At 36.0% G+C, this 23,787-nt stretch overlaps 1 protein-coding gene across 3 annotated transcripts; it reads left to right on the plus strand.

The window, feature by feature from the left end:
• Nucleotides 1–280: 280 nt before the first annotated feature.
• On the plus strand, nt 281–22,831 carry gig (TSC complex subunit tuberin). 3 transcript variants are annotated; one of them, XM_087344138.1, is made up of 32 exons: nt 281–559; nt 790–926; nt 1,292–1,482; nt 1,923–2,120; nt 2,844–3,018; nt 3,593–3,793; nt 4,224–4,365; nt 4,802–4,953; nt 6,202–6,374; nt 6,847–7,015; nt 7,443–7,676; nt 8,050–8,299; nt 9,098–9,216; nt 9,583–9,913; nt 10,295–10,491; nt 11,026–11,315; nt 11,763–11,917; nt 12,261–12,349; nt 12,438–12,684; nt 13,334–13,435; nt 13,782–13,972; nt 14,790–14,979; nt 15,309–15,516; nt 15,670–15,874; nt 16,164–16,371; nt 16,854–16,999; nt 17,163–17,353; nt 18,015–18,246; nt 18,659–18,778; nt 19,368–19,508; nt 20,653–20,823; nt 21,271–22,831. In XM_087344138.1, exons 1-32 carry the CDS (start codon nt 478–480, stop codon nt 21,490–21,492), a joined length of 5,859 nt encoding a protein of 1,952 aa, XP_087200264.1. In that variant the 5' UTR covers nt 281–477; the 3' UTR covers nt 21,493–22,831. The 3 variants fall into 3 exon arrangements, with proteins under 3 accessions (XP_087200264.1, XP_021925193.1, XP_087200265.1); XM_022069501.2 differs by having other exon boundaries at nt 16,164–16,365; XM_087344139.1 differs by having other exon boundaries at nt 13,349–13,435.
• Nucleotides 22,832–23,787: the final 956 nt, after the last annotated feature.

The following is a 23,787-nucleotide window of genomic DNA, read 5'->3' on the forward strand; positions in this document are numbered from 1 at the left end:
TGGGTTGGGATATCAAGTGACGACCAAAAGAAACACCGATTAATGTTGAAGCGTTTTCTAACATTTATTCATGTATGTTTAATCAGATGCGAATAACCAGAATACATATTAACTTTAATTGCATTAATAGTTCACCCACCATGTGCTATTTCAATTGCATGGTATTTTTAGTACCGAAGGACATCTAATTTTTCATGAAAACTACTTTTCACCAACGGGCGTATAATGCACAGACCACTGACTCGGTTTGAGTACTAACAAACGCAGCTGTATTGCAAACGTCATAGAAGGTAATGGCTAAACAGCTGATTATGGCAGAAGTGGAAAGCGTGATTTGCTTCTGAAAGTGATGCATAGTTTTTTAGTAAAACATGCGGTTTTTCCTTTTTCAGTTGCTGTTATTTTATGCATATAGGCTACATAAGTGTTAATTATATTCCAGTTTCAGTTCTAAATTGAGTTAAGGCATTCAGAGAAATGAGTGCCAAGGAGAAGGAAAACAAAACTTTTCACGAGAAAGTCAAGCAGTTTTTCAGAATAATAAACAAAGGTGGTGCAGGTAAGAATACATACGTGTCGATTTATAACCCTATCTAATGAGATACTGCTTATAAAGAATGTACAATTTCCTATTACTTGCATTCAGTCTAAAAGTGTGTGTTTCGGCATTCTCCAAAATCTTGCTGTGTATAGTTTTAAGTAATATGTATTCCTGTTATTGGTTTAATTGTATGCAGTGTTTGAGGAAATAACCCACTGTCTTGCAAATGTTTATTTTCGTATTAATAGGTAACATCAAAGGCAAAGTGGATTTTGCCTTGACTCAAGATATTGAAAAAGACCTGAGTCCTGAAACTCCACTGAATCAACGTGCAAAGGTTATAAAGGAGCTAAGTGAAGCTGTTCTTAAGAACCGTCTTGAGGATGTAAGAGCTTAGAGTGACAATATTTTGTTTTGAAGTACCCATAGGAAATTACATACGGTGACAATATAGGGTTCTAATCAGTCAGTTATGCTGTTTATTTAAAACATCTTAAATGTGATATTTCAGGTTCTTAAAACCTTCTGGAATATTATACCTTGTAGTCTTATAGAAGTTGATTGTTTTCTCAGAGGTGCTTATGGCCTCATCAGGGAGACAGTAAACACATCTGAAATGTCAATTCACTTGTTAGAAACTACATGGCACAATATCCTTGTTAGCTGTCTTCTTCATCTGAAATGTATCTAAGTATTTTACCACATAACTTAATCCAACAGAATTTACTTTGTATATTTTGTTACTTCTAGAATTCAATAGAAAAGTTATGGGCATGTCTTCAAGATTTGTTACAACGTGAAGTTCCGAAAGAACACCGCCATCTTGCTTTTTACTTCTTCCGCTGTCTTGTGCAGGGACAGTATGACAAACTAGGGCTTATGAGAGTTCACTTCTTCAGAGTCATTAAAACACATGATGTTGCAGAAGATGTAGCTCCAAGGTATGTTGTAATTAAAAGCAGAACATCCCTTAAGATATTGGTGGAGAGTATTGTGGGCAATATTGTAGTAGCTGTGAACTTCATTATTTCGTACACATTGTATAAAGTCTTAACTGGAGAATAATTTTAAAATTGAATTGACACAGGTATGGAGTTGTCAGTAATATGAGGAAGTAATTAATGAAATAAGAATATTACATGGCTGTAATTTATTTTATTTTATGACATGTACTGAAAAACTAAACATTAGTCCCTCCATACTGGTAACTGAAGTGGAAAAGTTGTTATGATGAGAACAAGCACATATATAATGCAAGTCAGTTACAGGTAACAGAATTCATTCATTTTCTCTTTATTTAGTGTATACACACAAATGTTTCTGTATTTCCTATGTTTGCTAGAGTAGTATCTACAAAGTACAATACCTTTTATTATTATAGGTTTGAGCTGTTGCAGAGTCTGACAGATAATGGCAAAGACATTCTGTACTTTGAGGAAGAGGTGGGCCCTTTCCTACTTCAGTGGATGCCTGCAGTAACTGGTGTTCCTCGCACAAAGGAATTTCTCTCCATGATTGTCAATGTCATCAAGTTCAATGCAGCTTATGTTGATGAGGACGTTATTTCAGGTCTTGTTCAGTAAGTGCCTTTCAACAAATTTAGCACGTAACTGCTTAGTCAGAGTTAGGAATATCATAACCCTCTGTCTGTTTGCAACATTTATTGTACAATCTGAAAATAACATTTTGGAGTGGAGGACATGCAAGTACAGTATGGTGATAAAGGTGTAAAGCTATGCTAACAATGATGAAACATGTAAATTCTTCACACCTGAAACTTACATAACACTTTTATTTTTCATTTTATGTGAATACTTATAAATTCAATGTTATATGGTAATATGTCTTTGAAAAGTATGAAACTTTTGTTAAGCAATGTTTTATGCAGAATATAAAACAACAGATGGTTGGTAGGTGAAATCTGTACTTGAGTTTCAATTTAATGGCAGGAACTAATGAAATAACTGGAGACTTGCATGTGAAATATTGTACAGAGTTGAGTCTTAAACATACCTACAAATTTTGTTTTAAACAGTTGTCACATGTTAACAATTAAGAATAAGAATGCAGAACTTGTGACACATTTAATGTCAGAATTTCCTTAAAAAAATTAAACACCAAAATGTATCCCTGAATTGTATAATTGTGAATGTACAGTTTCCTTTAAACATTGATATAGATTAGGGATTATAATTATTAATGATTATAAGCTATTCTCACAAGTTCTATAAGTTTTTCATGTGTAGGGTTTCTGAAAATTGGCTCTGAAAGGGTTAATATTTATCAGCTGGCATGGTTTCAGGAATACTTGTTTCCTGTGCTGTTGGAGTAACTCTGAGCAAGTGGTGCTGACGTGCCTCCAGGTGCTGGACACAGTCGTGTGCTACAGTACCTTACCATCTGACTCTCTCCACACATTTATCAGTGCCCTTTGTCGAACTGTTAATGTCGAAGCTTATTGTCAGAGCAGCTGGAAGGTAAATATATGGTACAAAAATGCTGAACAGATTTTGTTATAAACATGGTACGTTTAAGAAATGAATAATCACATTTGCTGTTAATATTATTTGTAGGATCTGGATTATGGATATGGGTATGGATTATTCAGCATTCTGTTTGTTCTGCCATAATAATGATCACAAATAATATTAAATGTTGCTATGCTCGTGAGCACTGATCTGAGCTCCAGATTCCGTGTATCGATCAAATTTAATTTCTTAAATGGGGATAATACCTTAGATTGAGCAACACTGAGCTGGAGCAAGCAGTGTATTATATTATATAAAGTTGTGGCTGGGATCAAGAAATGTAAGCAAAATGCGGGGAAATTTTGTTTGAGAAATCTAAAATCATTATTTCGTCATATAACATATGTTTTACAGATATGAAGCTATTTATAGGGTAGAAATAAGTTGATTGTTTTGTAATTATCAGCAGTAGTGAATGCCTATGAAAATAGTAGGTACAAGTAAAATTTAAATTTATGGGATTATGGGTTTGGTACTAGACCATTAGTTGAAAGGTTAATGTACCTTCCTGTTTGCATTTCAGGTGATGCGTAAGTTACTGTGTACTCATATGGGTCACTCTGCGTTGTATACAATGTGTCGCATACTTCAAGACCCGGAAAATGCAAAAGATGTACGCTTGTTACGTGGAGCAGTGTTTCATGTTAACATGGGTCTTTGGGGTACAAAGAGGGTCACAACACTAAAGTGTACTCCTACATCAGTCCTGCCATCATTTCTTTCTGTGAGTAGAATCTAAATTGCCAAGTCTTTTGCTTTTGAAAGCCTTGGTCTTTTTTATGCACTAAATGTTTAACATGTTAAGCATCTGACTTGGATGTTTGAAAACCAGAATAGACATTGTTGAAGGTACAGCACAGCTGAGATTCTAGCTAAGGTGCCTTCAGAATACAAATCACTTGTATTACTGCCGAATAAATTTGCTTATCGGTTTGTTTTGTGTTTACATCAGATGACAGCCTACACTCCGTTTCCAGACTTTGAGCTTCCACTTAAAATTTTGGGAACACCTCAATATTAGAGCATACACAGATTCTAAATAACATGTTATTTTTTAGGGATATCACTTACCTTAGACTGATTTTTTGTCATGGTAGACTGTTGCCTCTCTTTACACTTTTCACAACTTTATTTCAAATTGTGTTGTTTTGCAGGCATTGGAAAATAACCATTCAGTTGTTACATATGAAGTGATGTTGAGTATTCAGCGGCTGGTCAACAAGTATGGCCTGGAACTCCAGGATCCAGCCTGTGATCTGGTACTCTCCATTATAGAGGCTGTCATGAAATACATAGGTTTGTTTCTTTATTGCAATTATATCAACCTTAGGAGCCCAGAATCCTCATTTTTCAGTATAGTCCGACAATATATTTTAAATTATTGCATGCATTTCCGTTGTTCACAATTATGAAGTTATGCTTCCTCTGTTGATTGAACCAGCATCCTACTGTTGATGGTAGTCTCATATGTGCATCCATCTCAGAAATGGACTGCCTTACCATTGCCAAGGCAGGCAGAGGGCAGGCATAAGCATTAAAAAATTACAAGGAACATATCACCATAGTAACATCTCCATTTTAGCTTCTAATATGTGTTATACATCATCTGCTATTTTTAGATAAAGTACATTACTAGTTTTTCTCAGCGCAGTGGAACTGTCATGTGTTATATGACTGACTGTTATGTTATTATGTTGATATTTATGTAAATTTTGGTGATTTTTATTTTCAGGAACAAATTCGCGTACAAACCATATGTCATTAATAGAAAGTCACCTTCATGATACACTCTGCACCATTGAACGGCAGATCGAGCTGGGTCAGTTCAATGGCTCAGTCCATAGGGTTTTCGAGCTGATTGAGAGGTGTTCTTCAGCACGACCAGTATGTAATATTAGTAACTATACATAATTAACATATTGCATGTGGATCATGAGGTGATTACCATGACTTGTTAGCATACACATTGGGAATAATTCCCATTTTACCTCTATTAATTTTTTAGGTCCTGCAAGGTAATGCTACTGCATTGTGTCTATTCAGACCCAGTCTCTGCCTAGCAAATGAGAAAATCTGACATGTATATAGACCGTTCACTTCATAAACTCATTTTTATTTTGAGATTTGATGTTCTCACAGCAGTGAAGATGTTGACTTTGGCCTTTTTGGTTGTGACACTATTTATTTATTCTACAATTTTATCAAAGGTACTTCTAGATAAAAAGTGTACACTTTTTTTAAGAATATTGAAATAGACCATTCAGAAATATGAGATTTGAGATTCTGTGAGCAGTGAATGTGTCCATAGTTGTCTTATGGATTTTGACACAGTGTGGACTTGTAGGTGAGCGCCAACATTTCTGAGGAACATCTTTAGCCCCGACAGTGGAGGCAGTATGTTCCTCCAGAACATTGCCACTCACCTAAAAGTTTGCTGAAGTGTTTGCTATTGGTGTTCTTTCTGAACATGACCCATTTGACTGTCCCTGCACTTGGCTGAGCAATGGCTTAGCTTACCACTCGGTGTCAACCCAGAACAGCAACATGAAGACCTTGCAGAAATTGGTTATGAAGATATGAATTGCATTGAGGTTGTTTAATATAGGCAGATTTTTTATGGCTTCATTTTAATTATATTACATTTCCAAGACAAGGAAGTTCTTGACCAGCTGTATAACTTTCAGCTGTTGAAACAATGCCATGTGCCATGTAATTGGTAAATTAAATATTGTCATGGGCATATAGACTGAGATCACAAGTTAGTTTGGATTGTTGCAACACCGTCTCTGACAGTTTCCACACCTATATAGTCTGTGGAAGAGTTGGGCGCAAACTTATTTTGTATTTGACTGTCAAATTCAAGCATCTTGTGCAGACTAAGCAGTTATTGTATGGCACAGCAGGGGAGTGGAATAGCATGTTACAATGTAAGAAGAGTAATGAATAGAAAACAGATATTTCAGGTGTTTTAATTTAATTAAAGAGGAAATCATTATCAATTGTAACAGACTATTTAATAAATCCCTCAACTAAGAGAACCTTTGTGTGATCAGTGCTACATGTCACAATATTGTGTATTCTTTTATCAAGTTGTGTTAACAGCTCCAGTACCTTTTTATCCCTGTTTTATAGGAGTCGTCAGTTTTGCGTTTGGTGAACTTCCTGGCAGCTTCCATCATTTCAACACGTTCACTGTGGCTCAGCAAACTCGATTCATTGCTGGAAAAATACTTCAATAAGGAGACTAGGACCAGCATCAGAGTTAGAGTTCTTGATATCCTTTCAGATGTAATTCAGGCCAACAGGTATGCATATTTTCTTGTACAAATTTGTTTTACTGTTCTTAACAGACTTTTATGTTACACATTTTAGAAATTAACCCTTTGAAACTGAAGCTCATCTAAATAATATTTAAATATTTAGTCCCTTTCTCAAAGAAAACAAGACACTTCTCCATGACAAAAATCAATTGGTTAGTGCTGTTTAAAGAAATACTCCCTGTTTACTCCGAGAAAAGTACAGAACCCACAAATACATTCTGTGGGCAAAGCGCAGTTACTGATTATTAAATAAGATGGTACATACAGTTGTTGAGTCATGTCTAGTCATATACTTGAATTTTATCCACATAGTTATCTTTGCATTTATTTCTAAAATATATTTGATACAGCATATGAAAATGTTTGATTTATGGTATTCAGTTTCATTATTGATTGCCTTGGAGTTTTTATACTGCACAGTATAAATTGTTACTCGTATACTGTGATCTACCAACAGAGCCATATATGAAGATGATTTGATAGAAAGGATCGTAGTGCCACATCTACAGCACATTGATACTGACCCAGACATAATCGTGAGGAATGCGGCATCTCAGTTGCTGATTGACCTGTGTGTAGAATGTGAGAACAAACGATGCCTTGAGCTCATGGACATCCTGGAAAAGGTTTGTTTATATTCATTCATAATACTGAGCATTTCAAGAGCTTGATTTCTGTTTCTTTCACAGTCTTTCCTTTATAACCCCAGATTATCTAATATTCTTAAAAGAACTAGATGATGGATGAAGTTCAGAAACCCAGCACTTGTAGTGTCCTACCATCAGAACCCCTGACACCTGACTTGATTTTATGTCTCAGATGTGTACATTTTCCAAGTATTTATTCTTGTTACTGTGTTCACAGATTTATTATCACCATGTAAAATATTAACTTTAATTTTAGAAGTGATATTATAACAACAGCTGATGGAGTTAAGTGCTGTTACCAGTTCCTTTTGAAGCCATGAATTTGACTTGATTTGGTTTGAAATACCTCTTTAGTTTCTTATTTTGAAATTTCTATATTAGATTGTAATTTATAATATCTTTACAGGTTTTAAATAGACCTTACGAGCAATACACAGTGGATGCTGTAACAATTGTGAATGAGGTAGAAGTTATGGATGTGAAGACTGTTGTGACAGGATTGATTAAGATCTTCAAAGAGAAATTGTACCAGCTTCCATCTTCCCATGCCATAAAAGCATACCACTTGTTAGTGAATCATCTAGACTCTCATTACCAGAAACCTGTTGTATTTGAAAATACTAGCAGTATCAGATACATAGTAAGTATGATTGTAGTAGAACCTTGTGTTTGTCTTTTTCCTGTTGTGTTTTCTATGCAGTGTACTTATTGTATCTGTTTATAATGGAATTCCAAAATATGCAAGGTACAATATTTAGTTTGTTTCTTTTTATGGGATATTTTTGGTTCAATGTTCATTCCAGATATAAATCAGCATTTCTATTAATGCTACTTTAGGATATTCCTTCTTTACAAAGGTGTGACAACATGACTATGGCCACATGATTTTTATCATACACAGTCTTGTATTGTACATTTCACCATAAATTTATTCCCCCTTTAAAGTGGCATTAAATGGGAATCTGAAGTTTATTACAGATTTGAAAATTACTTTACATTGCTTGATTTTACAGATATTTGAATGCCTACTGCAGATTCGAGCCAACTCACTGTACCATCTGGGCCTTCCAAGGCCTAGTTCACCATTTTTACGTTTCAGTCCATATCTTGCAGTGGACCATAAAGATGGGGAGCGAACAGGGGGCACTGTATCTCCACCTCCAATGAGCCCAGCTCCATCTTCATATCCAGCATGTGTAGTAACTCACATCTCTCTCACCCATGCATGTAGAGCTGTCATCACGTGTCTGAAACAGGAGAAAGGTGAGTTTTTAAGACTGTGTAATTCTTCATCTTAATTGATAGGTGGTAGTAGTTGCAGGTAGAGAAGCATCAAGGGAATGGGAGATCCTGCCATAGAACAGCTGACTGAATCAAAATCAGTCTTAGAAAAGAGTGTGAAAATCTGAATTGGATTTTCCTGGTTCAAGATTGAGCTTTTGTGAACACAGTAATTAACTGTGTTTTTCATGAAAGAAAGCATGTGCCAATCAACAACTTTGTGATCAAATATATCTAATTAACTCTTTTGTAATAGAATAAGATGGATCAACACTGCTAATATCAAAACCCGCCATTGGGCATGTTCCTGAAACCATTCTGTTCACCTGCTATACTCAACCTGTCTTTCTAAGTTTTATCTTCAATCCCTTCAGTCTTTCAAGTAGTTTCTCCATGAAAATTCTGTTCACATTTCTTGTCTTCTCACAGCCATGCTACTTTTCAGCCTAACTTCCTTACCTTTGCTTTTTATATACGATTAGTAATTTCAGGAAAAACTTTTTATAATTTGTGCAAATAAATGATCGGTTACCTGTATTTTAACTCTTTGTTTAACCTTAATCAGCCATGTGCCACAGCATGTGGACAGTCCAGCTGACCATGCGTCACAGTATTGTACCGCTAAACTGTTAAAGCTCAGAGTTAGAGTCTGGCCAGCTGCCTCGTCATATGGGGTTTTAAATACCCTATTGTCATGTGATGAAGATGAATAAAATCATGTGTTCTTATATGTTTGGTTATTTAATGTTTCATGCTAAGCAAAGTCATTTAATTTTTTAGACTGGGAGGTTCTACATCTGATACTGCAGGAGGTGCCTCAAGTGATGCAGAACAAGGCTCTAATACTATCTCGACACGGCAATGATATAGACTATCTTGCATCTGCACTTTGTTCTATGGTGAGACCATTTTTGATAGCTCAATTCTGGTTTAAGTACTTCATTTTGTTACAGTGTACAAGATCTGCAATGGAGTAACAGGAATAACAGAAATAATGTGGTTCAGGATAGGGACCAATAGCTGACTTGTGAACCCAATGATTAACCTTGGGTTTCAAAGGGGGCAGGGAATTTCTTGACTAGCTGAGCATACTGCCATCTTCTGGAAAGTAGCTCTGCTCCATTGAGTTAAATAAGTTAGTAATGATTTGCCCTACAGCTTCATTTCTGTAATTGTCTCACTTTGTCTCTTCATGGAGACTTATTTTAAATGAGAGTTTTCCCCAGTTCTTTGTGTCGTGAAATGTTTACTTTGGCATATTACAGGTTAGTGATAAGTCCTTGGGACTGCCAGACACGCTCTGTAATACTCCACCAAAGCTGACACGCTCAGAGTTCCACGGCTATGTTTTTCCTGTTTTGGCTTCCCTGGCATCTTACCATGCATACCTAGAACCCAACATTCAGCAACGACTAATTAAGTGCCTGGAGTTTGGTCTTATGTCACGATGCGCTCGACAGTGTGTGATGGCTCTCACCACATGCACACTTGAGATGAGAGATGCCATGTACAAACTGCTTCCTGAAGTTCTGCTCAACCTTTCCAAAATCTCTGCGACTGTCCATATAGCAATTCCTATCCTGGAATTCTTGTCAAGTAAGTATATGTTTTCTTATATTATTTCTTGTGAGATTTGAGGTTCTTAACATTTTTCTTGTTTGTCTTTCTCCACACTTACTGTATTCTGAGAGGTGTATCTAATTTATTTTATTTCTGATTAAGTTAAGTGTTACTACTTTCTGTTGTTTATTTTGAGCCAGTTTTAAAATACTGTAGTGCCATTTTCCATAGTCAACTAGGCCATCTATAATCCATACTTTTTGTTTTTCTAACATATCTTATTTCCTGCTGGTTCTGCCAATGTTTACTTTATGGGAACTCAGAATATGCATGAAATTTTTATGAGGCATAATTCTAGTGATACACTGCATTTTTGATCAGTTTTATCTGTTGACTTTCTATATTTCTGTATTACAGCTCTTACCAGGTTACCAAAGGTGTTTGCCAGCTTTGTGGGGGACCAGTACATGTCTGTGTTTGCAATATCTCTCCCATACACAAATCCATTTAAGTACAATCACTACACTGTGTCATTGGCTCACCATGTCATAGCAGTTTGGTTCCTCAAATGTCGATTGCCATTCCGCAGAGATTTTGTGAAGTTCATTACAACTGTAAGTTCCATTTTTCATTCAGTCTTAGTTGCTGTTAAATTTTTAACATGATTTTAAAAATGTGTTGCTGTATCATCTATATGACAGCTTTGTAATGGAATGTGTTAAAATATAAAAAGATATTTGGCTTTAATTTGCAAAATATATGCATAAACTGATGTAAAACTGAAATGAATACACACTATCACAGTTTCTAAAAGATACCATCAGAAGGCAGCAATATGAAAACGTTTTATTGAAATATCAATTTGAATGGATAGTAGTGTTGACTTATAAGACCACGATCTCTTCTCGTTCTGTTGGTATGTTTTTCATATTTATAAAATGTGGATTGTTCCCTCAAGTTGAAGGTTTGATAAAGGACTGTCCCTTAATGTGGATAAAATGTTTTAAGACAATGCAAACTGTAATACGGATCTAAAGGAAATTCAGGAAAAAGAAGACATGTTCCTAAAAGAAAAAATAATTTTTTAAATGAATATCATTTATACTTAAGTAATGCTTAATTCAATAAAAATCTTTTAAACTTTTCAGGGTTTGAAAGCTAATGTCCTTGTACCATTTGAAGAGGGCCAGGTTATGAAGACAGATCTGGTAAATGAAGATTCGTCAGATCGAAAACGTAGTTCAAGCTTGACAGAGCAAGGCAGCCGCCGGAGTGTACGAATAATGGGAGGGGGAGGTCGCATTGATACCCGTGGGGCTGTGGATCTGAAACCCCCAATTGATGAAGCATTGATGACATTCCATGTGGAGCTTACAGAAACATGCATTGACCTCATGGCACGTTACACATTTTCTACGTGTTCAGCAGTACCAAAAAGGTAAATATTTCATATATACAAATTTTATGGCATGCTTGATCTATTTTTGAACTTGTTTTAATTATACTCAGATATTCGTGTCTCCAAATTATGAGTGTAAATTCTGTGTATAAATTTAAACTCCTTTGAACTAATTTATTAATTTGAGTGAAAATTGTGTAGTTAATCTAGAACATAACTATAATATGAACTAAGATATGATTAAATTGTCAGGTGCTGATATCTACTGTTTATATGAATCTGAATTAACTAAAATGATCACTGCATTAATAATTAACTTGCATTTGTCTTGTGTGAATAAGTTTGTAAGTGAACATTTTGATATAAGGAGATGGTACTGAAGGAATAACATTGATAGAATGCATTTTTGAAATATATGCACTCCGTTAGAGTACATTATTCCACACTCATTAATGTAGGTGCTACATGGCCTTTCTATGTGTGTAGGCTTCCCACAGCTGACTTCCTATTGAGTGGTGGTCAGTCTATGACCTGGCTGCTAGGCAACAAGCTTATCACAGTCACAACAAGTGGTTGCAGCATGAAAGCTCTCAAGAATGGGCTGTGTGACAAGTGCAGGATGTTGTGTAGAGCAGACAAAGGTTAGAATATGCAAATTGACACTATTGATTTTGTTCTTTATAAATGTATAAACTGTGGGAAACCAGAAAATAATGCATGAAAGTTTAGAATAAAATGTTAACTTCTCTCAAATATGCCGGAAAATGATCATAGCTGCACGAAGTCCTTCTAATATACTGTTTTAATACAGATTTTAATTCTGTAGTTGCAATGGAAATAACACATTGCTCATCATAAACACGTTTGTAACACATCTGTACATCTCACTGAGCAGTTTGTCCACGCTCTAGTGACGGCATATTACATTTGAGGTAGGAAGTGGCTGTTGTGTTAACAGACTTTCTCTTTTTATGCTTTTCCTAGAGGTAACACCAGGCAGTAGCATTGATCAGGATTCCCACGGTTCTCGACGCCGCCACAAATCTGCAGTGCAGCGCAGTGTGAGCACTGATGTAAGTGGTTGATTCTACATTATGATGTAAGAATACTGTGGTAACATTTAAATATATTGTTCTCCATTAATGTAGTGTGTGCTTAAAGGTGACACCATTGACCATAAACACAAGCAAGGATGATCTGAACATGCCTACAACTCGCCTGAGTCAGCAGTTTTCAGCAGAGCCACCTTCCCTGTTGGCACAGAATTCTTTGCAAACTGTATCTAGTCTAGTTGCTGCAAGCTGCTCTACGACAGCAACAAATTCCCCAGTTGATGATGGAAAAAAGGCTTTTGGACTGCAGGAGATTCACGAACCAGAACCTTATAAGCTGGATCAACTTTTGTTTGGTATGTAATACAATACAAAACATATGGTAAGGTATTTGTTTTGCTACTAACAAGCCCTAGTGCTTGTTCTTACTGGCTTATCTGCTGAATATAGCCAGCTGATGCAGTTTACACAAAGTTTGATGATACAATTCATTTCAGATTACAAAATGTGCATTTTTTAACATAAGAAAACTTAATAATATGTAGCATCTACAAAACAGATGTCAGTAGTTTCTGATAGACTTAATAAAAATACCGAGTGAAGTGTGGTCATGCATGCTAGAACTGGTAAAGGTTAATAATTGTTAATCATCAATTTTGCTATGAAATCTGCCATAAATTGTACTTCTATCTGCAAATTTGCTGAAATATAGAGGTGTGTGCAAGCAGTTCAAGTTGGTCAGCATTCTTATCTGCACTAAGCAAATTATCTGAGGATGTTGTGTAACATTTGAGATTTTCACATTAGTGAGTCTGAAGATGGCTGTCTTCTGGGTTGTAGCACCATTTAATCTGATGACTCATTGCCCTGATGATGGAGGCACCAAGGACCTCTGAAACTGTGGTAAACTTCTACGAGACTACATGGTGCTACAACCCAGAAGATTCTAACCCTTCTTATATTTCTTTATGTGTTTATATAAATCTCTAATATGCCCTTGTTCAGTTCCTTTGTTTGCAGGTTCAAAAGAGCCTGTACATAATGAGAAGCAGTTCTGTGCTTGCTGGTGCCAAGGCTGGGCAGAGATTTATGTACGAAGACCAACAGGTAAGAATTTCATTAAGTAGTTGAGAAATAAACTTTTAATGGAGTAAAGGACCTATTTATCAGACTTACGGTTGATCATCTTGCATAATAGATCAATGGCAATTCATATCTGCAGTGCAACTGGTATGGAAGATAAATATATATTTTGTGTAGCCACCATTTTGTTTTGCGTTTCTTTTGACCACTTAATACAGCTGGAGGCCAAAAGGATTTTATCATATGATACCACTTGTTTATATTGTCTTATAAGATAAAAATAGAGTAGTGAATACACATTTGTTCAAATCATCAGATTGTCTCTGCACACTGGTAGTCACTACTGTAAGTGTGTATTGGTGTCCTGCAGGTGACATGTCATGGGTGATGCGCATTCAGAACCAGGCTCACTACCAGACATCCCCTCTGGACTTCCCTCTAACTGACATTACAACTCTGTTCTTGCCATCTCTGTCAAGCAGGAAGGAGCAGCAGTTTAAGGATTTTGTGTCTGGACGCTCAAAGATTAACAATGAGAACCTGGCAGAAAGTGAATATGATGTATGTTTCAGCATGAGTTAATTAGTATTTTAAATTATAGCAAAAGCAGTGGGTTAAAAGTAGCTTCTATATAATTACAATTTCTAATGCTCATTATCAGTAAATTCAGCTGTAAAAAAGTGATTGTTTTTCATATTTTTCTATAAGAAAGAGATAATTTAAGCAAGCTTTTTCTTGGTTCCTTTTTTGTCAGATCTCGTATTTATATCAGTTAATTGAGTGTTTCCACTAATTGTTGGTGTAACCTTTCGATACATTTGGTGCAGTATAAATCTTATATTGGGCTATGAATGTAGCTATGGTTGGGAAAAAAGAAATGTGAATAGAATTTTGCTACGAAAGGAGTTGCTTTGAAAACAGAATGAGAAGAAGGGCAGCATTAAAGTGAATCTTTGAGAGGTAAACTATGAACTAGATTGGACTGAGTAAAGGATGAGTCCAAGGACAGGCTTCAGTGTTAGCAGTTGGTTTACCAGCCATATCGCATGTACAGTTTTCATCTTGTAGACACAAGTCATCTTTTAATGATTTAACGCTTCAACGAAGTACATAGAACACTAGTAGATTATCACATGTCGCTATGTAACTTGTTCAGTGCAGTGATGAGCTCCAGCTCATATTTTGAATTGTTATTTTTGATGTAAGATTATTTCTTACAAATTTGTTGCTGTTTGAATAAAATGTATTTACTAGCTTTAATGTTTGTATGTCCTCCATCCCTAAGACTGAGTATCTTGATTGAGAGCTGTGAAGAAGAAATGTGTGAATGAAATACAATGTGAGTGAGTGTTTAAATTCTGTATTACATTTTTTGCAGGCTATTCTAGATCATCATTTTGAAGAGAACTTGCACATATCACCTAGTCTGCGTACAGTGATTTCTGATACAGCACCAGTACTGATCCCAGGATCTCCAGTGAAGCGAAGTAGTCCATCACAACAGAGTTCTCATGAGAATATGGAAGTTGTAGATAAAGTTCTTGATGATGAAGGACCAGATTCTGAAGGTATTGTACTATTAGTATCATTTCTGCAGTTCGGTGATTGATGTATTCTGCAACTTTTAGTAAATTAAGATTCATAGTCTGAATTTTCTAATGTAGTGCAGAATTTATCATTTGTTCTTTTAGTTCATACTAGTCAGTAATTGCTCTCATTACTGTATTGATAAAAAGCAGTACAGACAACATTCAAAAGAATCACTGAAATATTGATATTTCAATGTGTTTAAAGATATGGTCACAAAGATTTGCAGATAGAGTAACAAAGTGAGTAAACAGTCTGAGCAATTTCCTGTTAGGTCTGACTTTACTCAATTGCAATTATCCTTCTGTAGATTCTACAGGCAAGCTGCGTAATCCTGTACGAAGGTCAAACTCCAGTCCAGAGATGAGTGCAAGCTGGAAGAATCCATTCCTGAACCGTGACAAAGAAAAGAAAGAAGTGAAGCAAGAGAGAGATGGACAGACTGATATGGAAGGGAAGACGGATGGGCTGTCAGAGAATAAGAAACCCACAAAACAGACTTACTCGAAGGACCCCAGGTGATTAAGAGAAGCTGTTTTAAATATCAGCTACCTGCCCTGCTAGGAATCGGAGTCGAGTCATCAAGCTCATTTCCTGGTCACTGTACTGACTGATTTTATATGTATCTAATTTATTCTCATTGATGTTGCATTTTTATCCTTTTCCACTAGGGTTAGTTGTGAAGCAATCCCAGAGGAAATATCTGGTTTGGGAACTACACCGCCAGCTGGTGACTCAGAAGACAATATTGACATAGGAACATCACCCCATCCCCAGCTGTTGTCATGTCACTCATATCCTGGAACTGGAGCCATGCAGTCTCCCACACACCAACCTGCTGCCAATAGGACTGTTCCACAGTCACCAACTGGTATGGTAAGTAAAAGGAGGTATGAAGTTTAGCATATGTCAGTGTGTATTTTCCTCTTTAAAATGAAGACAGTTGTCTTCTGGATTTTTGCACCATTTAGTTTGGCAGAAGTTCACTGACGTTTCAGAGGTCCTGCTGTCTCTATCACCAGTGTCATGTGACTCATTTCCATGATGATAGCTTCTATCTACATAGACGGACATCATGCATATATGAAACATACCTTTTTAATGCTACCCAAAAGTGGACATTTGCATGTTTTTGTTTAAAAATACTCTTTTGTTTGTGTTTTAGGTATCCCCAGTATCGAGTTCATGTAGTTTTCTTAGAACAACCAATGCTTCTGTTCAGTCGCTAGCTAATTCTACAGCTGTTAGCACTGTTGCTAGTGCTGCCTCTACTATCACCCAGCAAACCATTGTAACATCTCGTCCACCACAATCTCCTGCTCTTCAGACACGAAGTGTCATAACATCAGAAACTGGAAAATCCCAAGGTACAGGTAAAAGATGAAGCTATGTTGTATGATGAAAAATAATCCAGCAAACTGATATTTGTAAATACCTGTTTTAAGAGCTTTAGAAATGCAAATGTACATATATTTGTGACAGTTGCTTCAAGACATTGTCTCTATGGTATGGTCATCCATTTTTTTTTTTTTGTGTGTGTGCACTATTATACCATGTTTCTGAGATATTTGTATAAGAAACATTACACTATTGCTATGATTTTCAATGCAGCTGCAAGTGCAGGCAGTGTGCTGTTTAAAGAATCTTTTAAAGGGTTAATAAAATTCACATGACCATAGTTTTATAGTATAATTTACTTTTGTACTGGAGTACAGTACAGCACAGTACAGTCAACATCACTGCTTGTGCTTGTGTCTGGAAACTTGCCCATATTTAAAATAAAGGAAAAAGAAATTAAGTTTTAGTGAACAAGATCAAATTTATAAGCTCAGGTTATTTTCTTGAATGAGTACAGATGCCAAATCGCCAGCTGAACCTCCTCGAACTGCTTCAAGAGAACAGAAGTCACCCCTAGGAAATGAACAGTGTAACAAGGGATTGTCCCGACAACAGTTAATTTCTCAATCTGTTGGTCAGTCTTCTGTAACAGGAACAGAAAAGGTGAGTCTGTTAATGACAGCCATGGTGATCTCGTCCCTTCAGGTTTTCCAACTAAAATTTTGAACACTTTTCTTGTCTCCCTGTGATTTCTGCATGTTCTGCCCAGCTCATTGTTACTGTAAATACCATATTCATTTTATTAATAATTTAATCTTTATATCAGGTAGGTTCAGAGAAGGAGGATACGCAGCGCCCAGATCCTTCTGCTCTGCCACCGTTAACCTTTAAGAGAGACCGTGGCCACACAATATCAGTGATGTCTCCAGTACGGAAACCACGAATTGACTGGAATCCTGTTCGTAAAGAGAATTCACCTCGAGGCAAGGATGCTCCTCGCTCTGGCATCAATCCTAGGTAATGGATAAAAATTCTTTGGAAAGTTTAAAATATTCTGAACAGAATATTTCTAATTTCTCCTGTTAGCATATTTTCTTCCAAGTGCCATTTACTGATCTGAAATTTACAAAAAAAGTTAGCTTGGCACGGTAGTCATACCAAATTGCATAAAATCCATTCATCTGTTCTTGAGTTGTATATGTATATGAATGATTATACCATCATGAGCAATAGCGTCATTACATCATTGTGAGGGATCATGGGTAATTGTAGCATTTTGGAAGAATGCCCTCCCATCTCACAACTTTTTGCATCTGTTATGTTGTTGTTACTACTTCTAGAATATTTGAAGTGTGCATCTGTAGTATGCTCTGGTTCCATAATGTCCATACCAAGTTTTATAAAAATGTGTTCAGCCATTAAGTTATGTGTGTATAGACAGATGAGAGACAAGGTGAAATTTTTTCAGTGGAATAAAATGAACCGAGTAAGTTGTTCACCTTTAGCCATCTTTATTTTTGTCTCCAATAGAAACCTCATAGTATATATACACTGATAAACTCAATCCTTGACAAGATATCTTACCAAAGGGTTTAATTTGAATTTTCATTGTATGGATACATTTATGAATAACTTTTTCACTCATAAAATAGAATTTAATGTTGGCTTGGTGTTTCAGTTTTGTGTTTCTTCAGCTTTATCATACAGCACACTTTGGCAGTACTTCAGAGAAGCCTTTGCTCGTGCCTCAAAGCCGGGCAATTCAGCGTGCAGTTAAGAACTTGGATAGAATTCCACCGTACGAGACTCATAAGGTTGGAGTCATATATGTGGGACCGGGACAGGCAAGCAATGAGGCAGAAATTCTCGGTAATCAGTTTGGGTCCTTGCGGTATGCGGAATTTCTGCAGGTTAGACTTATTTGTAATTGTTATAGTGTTAATAATTGCTTTGTTTACACAGCAGTTCTTAAAATGCTTTCTTAGTAAGATGTGCAAGAAAGTTTGTATTTTATTATGAAAACTTGACCCATGATAGTATTTAACAGGTATTGCTGTTGGGTTAATCTTTCAAGGTTGCATGTCCTTTGTTGCTACCCTTGATTCACTACTAATCATTATACTAATGTTCTTAAAATGGAAGTGAATTCAGTAATAATAATGAACTAATTATTTGTAACTTTTTGTAATAATCATTGTTTATAGGTATGACAATAATTGGAAAGGTATACATTTAGCTGAATACACAAGCCTTTCAATACCCTTCCCCAATTAATAGTAAAAAAAAGTGATGTCTTCAGTACTCGTTTATTGATTATTTCAGAGGTTGGGAACCCTCATCGAACTGAAGGATGCAGACCCTCAGAATATCTTTCTGGGAGGTCTGGACAGTAATGGAAATGATGGAAAGTTTGCTTACATTTGGCAAGATGATGTCATGCAGGTATTTACTATTTTATGTACTGGGGATACTGGGAACGACCAGTTCTTCAAGTGCCTGAGCACTGCGGGTCCCAACTTTTCATTGGCTTGATCTATAGACATTCGGTAGGACTCCTTGGACGAGGGATCAGCCCGTCGCAAGGCCTCTACCTGTACACAGGACAGCACAACACAGAAAGACGCAGACAAACATCCATGGCTTGAGTGGGATTCGAACCCACGGTCCCAGCAACCAAGCGGCACAAGGCCCACGCCTCAGACCGTGCAGCCACTGCAGACCCCTACTATTTTATGTTCATTCATGTAATATGTTTCCCCTCCCTCTCCATATTTGAGTGGAATGGAAGTGGACTTCTATTTTTATCTTAGTATGCAATTTGATTCACAGAATCCCACCCCTGGTCTGTGTAGTGAACCAGATGAATCAAATCCACATCTTTACACTCTATTTAAGATCCATTTTTATATCTGCCCATCTATATCTAGGTCTTCAAAGTTGTTTGTTCCCATCAAGTTTTTATTCTGAAATTAAGTATACATTTCTCACCCATCATGACATAGATCAAATTAAAAAAACTTGTTTATTTCAGGTGACCTTCCATGTGGCAACGCTGATGCCAACCAAAGATACTGATCCTTTATGTAATGGTAAGAAGTTACACATTGGCAATGATTATGTTATAATTGTCTACAATGAAAGTGGCGAGGAATATAATATACAAACTGTGAAGGTAAGACTTGCATTTCATTTATCTGTACTGAGCAATTGAGTTTGTAATGGTCTGTTTTTGTATAAATTATTTTAATTGAGAGCTACTTTAAAAGGGACTAAGTTTACTGACATATGAAATATATTCGAAAGTAAGAACTACATAGTTGATTTTCATACGTAATGTTTATATATGTAAGTTAGAGAGCTGCACAAGTTTCTCTTGAATTAGCAACCAATTTACATTTACATTTCTGTTTTTTTCCAAAGAAGAGGTAAATGTAAAGTATAAGTAGTCCCGAATGTATTACCAATATTACAATAAATTAATTTTGGTCTGTAAAATGACATATACAGGACATGCTCAAGCTAAGAGCTTCAAGTTATAGGCTAAGATTTTTAAACAGTCTTTGAACAGTGTGAAGTGGTTTACTGTGCAGTATATGTGATATCTGTTGAGTCAGAACCATTCAGCCACTGAGATCATCACATTTTATCGTAGACTCATATAATTCAAGCCTATGATCAGTTTGCTGTGTGTGAAATCTGCAAATATAGTGATCATATTTTCATAACCAAAATCTATTTACTGTGGATTTCGGTTAATTGGGACACATCAGGACTAGAACACTTTGGCCCAATTAAGTGGCTGCCACAATTATGCAAAGTTTCACGTAAAGAGTTAAAAAGTTTTGTTCTTTAAGATTTGTCCCAAATAGACGGCTGCCCCGATTAACCGATGGCTCAATTAACCAGAATCTACTCTATTCATGTTTAGGTAAGTGTCCATATTGTCAGTCATTAATGAAATGTAGGTTTGAAGGTAATGCCCTTATAGGATATTGCACTGTATAGTCTCATAGAAGTTGACGAGCATGAGAATCTGGAATAAATTATAAGTTTAATTCCCAGCATGTCAATAGGCAAACACAGCATTTTAACCAATGAATGTCAAGGTGTCCAGACTGCGAAACTGACCACCTGTCTGTTTCTAAGGTAAACATTTTGTGAACTTTATATTCACTCCCTCGTTTGCATTCATGGTGTGACTTCAGTACACAGACATTATCATTACTATACATCCTCATCTGTATAGGTAATTCTTTTTTGTGATACTGTCACATTTTCTAAGTACCTGAAGTTAACAGATTGTTTGATTGTTTCAGTGCCAATTTAACTATGCTTGTGTGGTAATTCAGCCACTGGACCATAGTACAAACCAGGTAACGGTGAAGACACGAGAAGATCTAACAGAACACATTGGTCACAGTGAACCCAAGATTGTGTCAGACCAGAATCTGGCGATTTTAGCTAGGCAGCTAGCCTTACATGCAAATGTGAGTAGTGAATTTATTCTGCCAGCTTGTTTGTAGGTAGCATCAATGCTAAAAATTGTATGTAATGGAAGTTGAAGATTGTGATTTTACCAGGCTATTCATGTTAAACAGAATAAGCAGTGCTGTTAATTTCTTATGTCAAATAATATGATCTTAATTGGTCTGTCAAACTAGTATAGTGTTTGTAGTGTTAACTAAGTTGTTTATTATATTACAAAGATTATTAAGCCAGTGACCAAAACACCAGAGTGATTGGAAATTATATGTCAACACCCCTCTTTGGTCAGATTTAGTCAGAAGACAGGATAAAAATAAGATGCATGCATAAAAGAATTAGTAATATCAATAGCATTACACAGGTGTATTCTTTCTGAAGGTGTTATTTGTGCCACAACATAGGTGATGGCAACAAGAAGTGCAGTAGTTCTGTCTCTTGTCATGTTTCAGTTGGCTTCTATGATATCATGCAGCTTGAAAGCTCAGGGACAGGATCCATATGCATCCAATTGGCTGGAACGCCTACGACAGATCAAACGGCTGCGTACCAAAGTGTTGCAAGAGACAGCAGCAACAGCCACAAGTGATAGCAGCTCAACAGATAGTGAACTTCTGACATCTCCACGTTCAGCACGGAGGGTCCATATGGATGATTTCACAGAGTACACATAAGCATTAATATGGATAAGCTATGTCAGTTTATGAAGAGATGTACTTTAAAATGATGTACAGTTGGTACTCAGATATGAATGTATGTATGTATATATGACTTTTTTAGTAAACTTCATTAACAAAGGTAATTCCATTAACAAACGAACTGCAGAGTATATCTGTGTGGTGGACATATTTTAATCAAGAAGAAGCGAGAAAGAGCGATTATCTTGTAGTGTCTTTGTTTATTTTGATAATGGACAGAGATGAGTTGCGCAGACTGTTGTTGATCAAAACATTGCAGAGTTTCATTATTTCTGGTATTGTTTTTTTCTTCTGTTGGATGTTCTTATCCAGGTAGAACTATTCTTATATTTGGCTGGATATATGGTTTTTTTTAATTAATAATTGTTTCTTAAGTGAATGATTGAATGTGTAACTTCTGATCTATAGGGAAATTGAAATTGTGAATGAGTGGGAACACCTATGGGGTGTATGACCATTGATTAACATCATGTCTGTGTCTGTAAAAACAAAAGTTTTGCAGAGTTGCAAAAGTTGCAAAATCTTGCTACTTCAGGATGCCATTGTTGTTAACACATATGAATCTGTTTTTTCAAGTATAAAAGTATATAGTAGGCCATGAATGAGAAAAAATTATTTTGTTTCATTGCTTTGTTTCCATTCTGTGAATGCTGATAATATTTAGATGTGAGTATGAGGGGTTTGTGTTTATTGCGGAATGTGAATTAGTTTGAGGATGTCCATGTAGACAAGCCCAATAAAATTGTGTCCAAGAGCTGTCTGATTCTGAAACCAAGAAGATAGCCCAATGAACCTTTAATAATATAATTATTGTGATGGCAGTATACAAGATTAAAGCTGCTTGAATTCATAGTCTTTATGAAGATCGTATATGACCAAACTCTATTGGTATATGCCTCTATTAATTTCAAACATGTTCAGTAAAAAAATTACAGCTGTGGTGTATGTAGTGGTATTGTTAGCTCTGTTATACTATGAAAATAAAAATATTAGATGTGACTCAAATAACAATGAGAAATGTCTTTCTTCATCTTTACAGTCTATAGGATGTACACTTAGGTAAGTTTTAACCTGTGCATCAGAGCTGCTAAAACCTTTTCACTGATCAGGCAGATATTTATTGGGTATAAATTTTTCTTTGTATGTAGAATCAATTACACTGTCTCTAGGTGTTTCTATACTCACTAAGGCACTACTTGTAAGTTTTTCTGAAATAGCAACAGTGTTGTTGCCTATATATGTATGAGGTAAATCACCAGTTATTATAACTAACCTCTAAACCGTGTATTCTGCCATTAAAACTATTCAAGTCTAAGTTTCTTTCATATTTTAAAGAAGAATAAAAAAGGTACATATGAGAAATAAAGTAAAAGGTTCAGTTTTGACTGTCTTTGCACCTTCAGTCAGGTAAGTCCTTTGTTTCTATTACTAAAAACACTTTAATTTTTTCTTTTCTCCAGTAAAGTGAAGTTAGCAGTTTGAGCGCTGTCATGGGGTGTGGTACTCCATACCCTGGAATACAGCAGAACTGATCAGATAAAATGCACTGTTTGCTCATTCAGGCTTATGTTTCCCATCTTTTTGCACAGATACATTTAGAAGAGATGCTATTTCCTTGAGTGCTGGCTTTAGATATAACACTATCACGTTTGTTATTTTAAATGTGCAACCTTTGTTTTGTCATAATGTGACACGACTGTGCACAAAGGAAGGTGAAATATCATACATGCTCAATTGCAAAGATTTTCATTACTGCCCTTGCCTTGGAATCTGGCTGACACTTTTGAAAATCTCGCTCCACAACTGTTTTAATGGTCTTCTTGAACCAGATTATATATTATTATGGGGAAGTGTGGTGTACATTGAACAGGTATGTAAACAGAATCTTCATTGTGTATGAAGTGTGTGTACATTGAAATTCAAAGTATGGTTTGCAGTTGGTGCTTGGAGAATAAATGGGCCAATTTTTTGATCAAACAAATTTCAAATAGAATGTAAGATTAATTTTGGCACTTAATTGGTTAGTTGACTAGATGAAAATCTATGGTCCATATGACCCATCCTATGAATGAGTTAGCTGAAGTTCATTGTGTGAAAGCAGCACTTTTATACTAAGTTTATATGAAATACCAGGGTTTAAAAAGTAATTGTTGGTGGTGTTGTACAAATTAGGTAATGGAGGAAGGGTCAGCTGAATGAGGAAATAAAATGAACAGCAGCATTCTTTTAAATTATTTAAACCCAAGATTGCTGATTCTCTGCCTTTCCTTT

Source organism: Zootermopsis nevadensis, unplaced genomic scaffold (assembly GCF_977971745.1).
Source record: "Zootermopsis nevadensis isolate Lab colony 2312 unplaced genomic scaffold, Znev_1.0 Znev_ptg000007l, whole genome shotgun sequence".
Lineage (NCBI taxonomy): Eukaryota > Metazoa > Arthropoda > Insecta > Blattodea > Termopsidae > Zootermopsis > Zootermopsis nevadensis.